Source organism: Zea mays, chromosome 7 (genome assembly GCF_902167145.1).
Source record: "Zea mays cultivar B73 chromosome 7, Zm-B73-REFERENCE-NAM-5.0, whole genome shotgun sequence".
In the NCBI taxonomy this organism is placed as follows: domain Eukaryota; kingdom Viridiplantae; phylum Streptophyta; class Magnoliopsida; order Poales; family Poaceae; genus Zea; species Zea mays.
This window is the reverse complement of record NC_050102.1, coordinates 107,412,664-107,419,986: the sequence shown is the minus strand read 5'-3', so window position 1 is coordinate 107,419,986 and position 7,323 is coordinate 107,412,664. Positions and strand designations below refer to the sequence as shown.

General features: G+C 40.6%; 1 protein-coding gene across 1 annotated transcript; it reads left to right on the top strand.

The window, feature by feature from the left end:
• The first annotated feature begins 525 nt into the window (after positions 1–525).
• On the top strand, positions 526–1,157 carry LOC100275319 (uncharacterized). Its single transcript, NM_001149424.2, has one exon. It carries the CDS (start codon positions 589–591, stop codon positions 868–870), a length of 282 nt encoding a protein of 93 aa, NP_001142896.1. The 5' UTR covers positions 526–588; the 3' UTR covers positions 871–1,157.
• The last annotated feature ends 6,166 nt before the right edge of the window (positions 1,158–7,323 follow it).

The following is a 7,323-nucleotide window of genomic DNA, read 5'->3' as shown; positions in this document are numbered from 1 at the left end:
TTTTTTCCACTCCGATATCTTTATTTCCAAACAAACCCTTGGGTACTCTATTATTGACCCCAATCCACATGTGTTGAGGTGGATTGGACTGTAAATTAGTTTAAGTTACACCCCCAATTCACCTTAATACATGTAGATTGTGATCAATATATGTTGAGATGAATTTTTCAAGAGATTTTCATTTTTCTAAGAAAAATTAGTTTATTTTCTCTTAGTAAAATATAAATCCCTTGCCTAGCTTTTAGGTCCGGCAAACGTCCAACCCACAAAAGATCGACGGAGGCGAGGGAGGGGCAAGATGGGAATTAGAAAGATCGGGCACTAAATTCCCCGGTCCTGGGTGATCAGGGAGCTGTCAGACACGTGTGCAGGACAAAAGCCGGTAGCATCCACGCGCGGGCCCCACACTACGCGACAACCCACAGCTCACCCTGCCGTTTGCGTCCAGCCCCCTACTAAAATATTTGAGTCCCCGAGAGGGCCCTCCCGCCTCTATTTATTCGACCAGCTCAGCTCACCTACGTACACCACACACGTCGTCGCGTACGCACGATCGATCTTCTTCTGACACTCGCCGTTGCCAGATACATGGAGGGAAGGAGGCGTCGGTCGCCGTGCCACGGAAGCCGCCGGCGGCGGCTTGGGGAGATGGCTTTGGGGCGGAAAGTTCGCGAGCTCCGGCGGCTGGTGCCCGGCGCCGCGGCGATGCCTGCCGAGCGCCTGCTCCTCCGTACCGCCGACTACATCGTGCGTCTCCGGGCGAGGGTCGAGCTGCTCAGGGCGCTGTCGGAGCTCATCGCCGTGACTAACCATGGCGGGATTGGTGGCGGCGACGGCCATCACGACGGTGACACCACTAGCCATCCCTAGCTAGTGCTGGGCCTCAGCTCCAGCTATGTGATTTGTGTGGCCGTACGAGTCGTCTACAGCCGATGATACGTGGTATTTGCTGAGTATATAAGCATGCATGTCATGTATAGATCGATCGACCTCTGTTTATATGTATAGCGAGTCGTCCGTAGTCACGTCATGTGTGTATCATTCTTTGCGCTCCCAGCAGTTTTGTTTCCTTTCATATTCTCTACCAAATTTTCTACCAATTTAATTGATACTTTATGTCACAGTGTATATGTTTATGTGTCATTTGTTTTTCTTTAGAATGGCTTTTATGAGATGTTTTGATTGTTTTCTTGCATAGAAGTTCTATTATTTAAGTCATGATTATGCAAGTACATATAGTAGACGTTTTTACTATATATATGTTAGTGTATATAGATTGTGTGTTGGTTTTGGTGATAAATAAATAAAATATCTTATGTTAAAAAGTGAGAGTGCTTGAGATTTCCCCATGCAATAGAGACGATCGACCATGTTTTTAGTTACACCAAAAATGAAAATGTATTTTCTCCATATCATTTAATTTTTTTACCAATGTCCGTGTTAATTTGATTTGCCCCATATATACATATATGTATACACACTTCTTAATTTTGTTTGAATATGCTTATTTATTTATTTTATTCTGCACGCCTGGTTTTGAAATTCTGTTTTGCTTTATCAATAAATTATCTTCGCGCCAGTAGCTTATTGGCAACTTAGCAAGCAAAGATGATAGAATAGTTAGCTGAAGAATTGAAGCTAGTAGACGAGATGTTTAATCTATGGTTTAATTTTCTCTTGATATACTCTTAGACAAGCTAAAGCGTTTAGAAAATTATGGTATCTATCGAATACTTACTACCTCATCACAAGATAAATCAACTACTAAAATTACCCAAAAACCAAAAACTATATTGAATTTGATCAACTTTATAGATATATAGTTATGTCACCAAATAAATAGATTATTATGAAAAAAATATGATATATCTGATGCTAGCTTGACGATATTGTAAATATTGATGTTCCTTTCAATAAATTTTAAAATTTAACCAAATTCAAAATATTTGACTTAAGAAAACTTTAGAGGTTGGTTTATTTTAAGATAGAAGGGGTACTTCTACAGGAATAGTATGATCGTATGTACTCTTAATCTTGCATTCGTCCGTTCATGTGCCACTGGCAAAGTTGTTTCAATTTCTCTTAGCTTTCGTCGACCACGCGCTACACCCTACAGTCTCTCTCTCTCTCTTAATTTAGGCAATCTTTCCACTCTTGGTGTACTTCCAAAGCGCATGCGTGAGTGGTAATATAATTAATAAATTAAATTGGCACGCACAGTAGTATATTCGCATGATGAGATATGTGAGCTGGAAGTTGGCTGTATCCAACATGCAACCATTTGCTTAGCTGGTCTTAATTAAAAAGACGCTAGCCCATTTTATGGTTATAATGTTGCTCTCAACAATGGCTGCATGTTAGCGGTCTCTTTTGGATGCACACTGGGCATGTACAACCTCATTTAATATATATAGCTCTTTTGAGGGGTCTCTAAAAGGCTAAGTGAAAAAAATATAACAGACAATTTCACGGTTTTTTATATACATGTTGTTTCTTAGTTGTATTTATGATTCAATGTCTCAGTGTTGTATCACGAAGTCTTTTAGCCGTCTTTTTTACATGGAAAACTGAACCGGAGTCTCAGGACCTGGGCATATACAACCTCATTAATTGAGTGATCTCTTGAGAAGTCTTTAGGGGGTTAAGTGTAAAAAAATCAAGAGACGAGCTCTTCGCGAAGAGTCCGTCTCTTTACGACTTTCTATATATATTGTCTCTAAACAACATTCATATTCTAGAGGCTCGGTTGTATGATATAGTTTCTTAGCCGTCTCTTCTACTTGCAAAATCGTGCAATGGCTATCATTTTATGTTTTGTTATCATCTTTTAAAGTTAAGAATTTTTACATAAGTCTTACACATCGAACAAATCAACCATGTACATTAAAATGCAATGCTTATTGACCACTCAAGTAATCTGCTCTTGTAACCTAAAGTAACCAAAATTGGGAAATGATCAACAATTACCTTGTGCTAAGGTAGAAAAATAACAAGCAGAAATTTATAATACATGATATCATGTATTGTATATGAGTACAAGCACATGTAGGTGTCACACACGGTTCTGAGGGCAAAACCGAATGCATAGCATATGTGTGCCAAGATCCATTTTCCACACATATGTTGACGTCACAAGTGTAGTATATCAAAAGACAATGCAATAAAGGCGTAAAGAGAGTAGAGTAGTCTTTATTACAACATCCAGATAATAGTATCTTAAACAGCATCATCAAAGTATAGCGAAAATAACATGAGTAATCTCCCACAGGAAGATGACAGGCGCATCGTTAGACTCAGTATTTATCGAAATCTCCATCAAGGTCTTCTTCACCACCCTCTGATCAAAATATTAGCAAGGGTAAGCTCACTTATGGTAAGGACTCAGCAAGTGGGGGAAATTAATGCAAGTTAACAAGGTAGGCTAAGGTTATGTGGTAACCATTTTAGTTGGTCAATATTTTATTAGCAACACCTGTCTTACTAATAAGTGTGTATCACAAGTATCCCAATTAAACAAAGGTATAAGAGTATAACAAAAACACTTAAGTGAAACCACTTAAGAAAATCATTGGCAGATCATCAGATCTCGATTTATTGTCCATCTTTAAGTTCAATTATCATGTGAGGGTCCAGGTTGCTCTTAACCATGAGCACGGCTGACATATCAGTTTTACACTCTGCAGAGGTGGTACAACTTTACCCACAAGAATTGTATCCCATCTAGCCTGGGTTGTACGGACCCTTAAACACTACCGAGGTGAATGGCTAGGGATCCACTATGAGGTTTTCACAGAATACACTTACTACAAAGCAACCTGCTAAGGTTTCCAAGTCAGTGTGGAGGCCCTCTGGGCGAGGTACCTTAGCTAAGAATATGTCCCCATGTTAACATGAGCTACCACCATTGCCGCTCCCCCTCTTGCCCATATTTTAGGTAAGGTTGCTAGGTACTAAGCATATAAAGCTAATTACCAAATCTAGAGCCATGATAGCACTCGTGGTTGCACTGTTATCCTGGGTGGTCACTCCATGTTCCAATTAATATGAAATAATCTTGTTTAACCATCAGGTTAACACCATAATACAATTTCATTCCGGAACATTAATATCAATAATGAGTGACATCAAAATTATCAAGTTGAGCGGTAGCACAAATTTGCAAAGCATAGTATTTTCTCAGGGTAATCAAGGAATAAAGTTGGTAAATCTAGGAAATCCTTAATTAGGCAAATCCCATCAAATTATGAAATATATCAAAAAAGTAAACATTATTATATGCATTAATTGGGTACAAATAGAATATGCAGAGGGAGAATCCACTTGCCTTGCTTGAAAGTGTCCTGTGGGTCATCCTCGGACGAGTTTGATTCGTCTACCCCACTGTCAACATCTAGCATCGATTTGCGTATCGGACATACAAAAAGAATACATACGCCAAAATAAATAAATATACACCATCACAGGAGTTGTTGGGACCATGCTTCGTCACCGAAGGTCCTGCAGAAAGAAACAACTTCGGCTGAAGCTGCTCGTACGTGATGCCGAAGGTGCCATTTCGTGAAGCTTCGGAATTACAAACCGACTTAAAGATAGAATGACCTTTTAGTCCATAAGGGTCTGAGTCAATGTTGTAAACTTTTATGAGGGGCATAATTGTAATTCTTCATAGGCTGTGTCCTGTGTCTATAAATAGTGAACAGTATTCCTTTACTGTTCACGGATTCTGGTAATTGCAATCGCATCCTTCGGGAACCAATCTTTGCCAAGGCAGAGGTATAACTGTATTTAATGATTCAATATATTAAGTAAATATAAGATAATTCGTTTATGATTCATTTACCCTTTTATATCCTTTATTTTATGTTATCTTATACAATCTATTAAAATTTAATTACGAAGACTTAACCTTCGTAATTATATTCTCATCAACCTTCGTCCAAGGCTCATTATCCTCAAGGGAATAATGTTTCATGGACGAAGGACGTTAACATTTAACATTTTATGTTGCCTTGTTCTTAATTCATAGCATTTGAGAACAAGTCCCCAACATTGGCGCCCACCTCCGGTGAACTCACTTCCACTTTTTTGAGCTGATGGCTTCGTTCAACGATCAAGCTGGAGCTGCTTCGGACCCGAAGCTGGTGCTCCCGATTACAGGTGGTTCGTGCTCAGAACCAGCCAATAAAAAGCAGAAGAAAGAGGCGCAGAGAAGGGTACAACATGTTGGAGTGCAAGGACCCTTTATCAAGTCAAGGTGGTCCCACATCCCAATCACCTTCTCCCAGGAGGACCTTCAACTCAAGGATTTTCCTCATAACGATGCTATGGTTATTTCTTGCGTTATCAAAGGGTTTCTGGTCCACAATGTCTTGGTTGATACAGGCAGTGCAGCTGATATCGTATTTGCTAAGGCCTTCAGACAAATGCAAGAGCCAGAAGATAAGATTCATGATGCTACACATCCTCTCTGTGGCTTCGAAGGAAGACAGATTGTAGCACTGGGCAAGATCACCATGTCAGTGACCTTCGGGTTCATCAACAACACTAGAACTGAGCAAGTTGTGTTTGACATTGTTGACATGGAATACCCTTACAATGCAATTATTGGTCGTGGCACCCTCAATGCTTTCGAAGCAATTCTTCATCCTGCTTATCTTTGCATGAAGATACCTTCGGACCAAGGACCCATCGCTATTCATGGAAGTCAGGAAGCTGCCAGAAGGGCCGAAGGAAACTGGACTGACTCAAAAGCAATCCATAACATAGATGGAGCTGAAGCTTGTGAACAGTACAAATTCAGAAGGGAGAAAGCAGCTTCAGCAGATCAGCCGAAGCCCATGCTCTTATGTGAGGACATAGCAGAGCAGAAGGTGCTGTTGGGCTCTCAATTATCCGAAGAACAGGAGAAAACCTTGATAAGGTTTTTGTTCAACAACAAAGATGTTTTTGCATGGTCAGCCAATGATCTCTGCGGAGTTAATAGGGATGTTATTGAACACTCGCTCAATGTTGACCCATCCTTCAGACCCAGAAAGCAGAGGCTTCGGAAAATGTCTGATGATAAGGCCGAAGGTGCTCGTAATGAAGTCAAAAGACTCCTCAGTGCAGGAGTTATCAGAGAAGTAAAGTACCTAGAATGGCTAGCTAACACTGTTATGGTAAAAAAGGCCAATGGCAAGTGGCGAATGTGTATCGATTTTACAGATCTCAACAAGGCTTGTCCGAAGGACGAATTCCCATTGCCAAGGATAGACTCTTTAGTTGATGCAGCAGCTTCTTCAGAACTCATGAGTCTGCTAGACTGTTACTCAGGCTACCACCAAATCTGGATGAAGAAGGAAGATGAGCCGAAGACTAGCTTCATAACCCCAAGTGGCACATATTGCTATCTTCGGATGCCTGAGGGGCTCAAAAACGCTGGAGGAAGTTTCAGCAGAATGACTGCGAAGGTTCTCCAGTCTCAGATAGGCAGAAATGTGCTAACTTATGTTGATGACATCATTGTAAAAAGCACGAAACAGGAAAATCATATTGCTGATTTGCAGGAGACCTTTGCCAGTTTCAGACAAGCTGGCTTAAAGTTGAATCCAGAAAAATGTGTCTTCGGAGTAAAGAAGGGGAAATTTCTTGGATGCTTGGTTTCAACAAAAAGAATTGAAGCTAATCCAAGTAAAATTGAAGCTATACTTCGAATGGAGCCACCAACTACAAAAAAGGGGGCCCAAAGATTAACAGGGAGGTTGGCATCTCTTAATAGATTTATATCCAGATCAGCAGAAAGAAATTTACCATTCTTCGAAGTGCTGAAATCAGCCAAAGTCTTTCAATGGGGACCAAGCCAACAAAAAGCCTTCGAGGAACTGAAGCAATATCTGATAGATTTAACAACATTAACTCCACCAACGCCAGGGGCTCCTTTGTTATTATATGTGGCAGCTTCGCACTCAGCGGTGAGTGCAGCACTTGTCCAGGAGAAGCTTGATGGCCAAGTCAAGAAGCAGGTCCCAGTGTATTTTGTATCTGAAGTTCTTAGTATATCAAAGAAAAACTATACAGAATTAGAGAAGGTGTTATATGCTGTTTTGATGGCATCCAGGAAGCTTCGGCATTACTTTCAAGCATACAATATTGTTGTTCCTTCTTCGCAGCCGTTGAAGGATATTATGAGAAATAGAGAAGCTACTGGGCGGATTGGAAAATGGGCTGCAGAGCTCAATGAATTTTGCATTGATTATGTGCATAGATCTTCGATCCAGTCTCAGGCGTTAGTAGACTTCATTGCTGACTGGACGCCAGGGGCTCAGGATGAAGAAACAAATAAGG

Coding starts and splice junctions, on each gene's coding strand:
- LOC100275319 (NM_001149424.2), top strand. CDS start 589: ATGGAGGGAAGGAGGCGTCGGTCGCCGTGCCACGGAAGCCGCCGGCGG.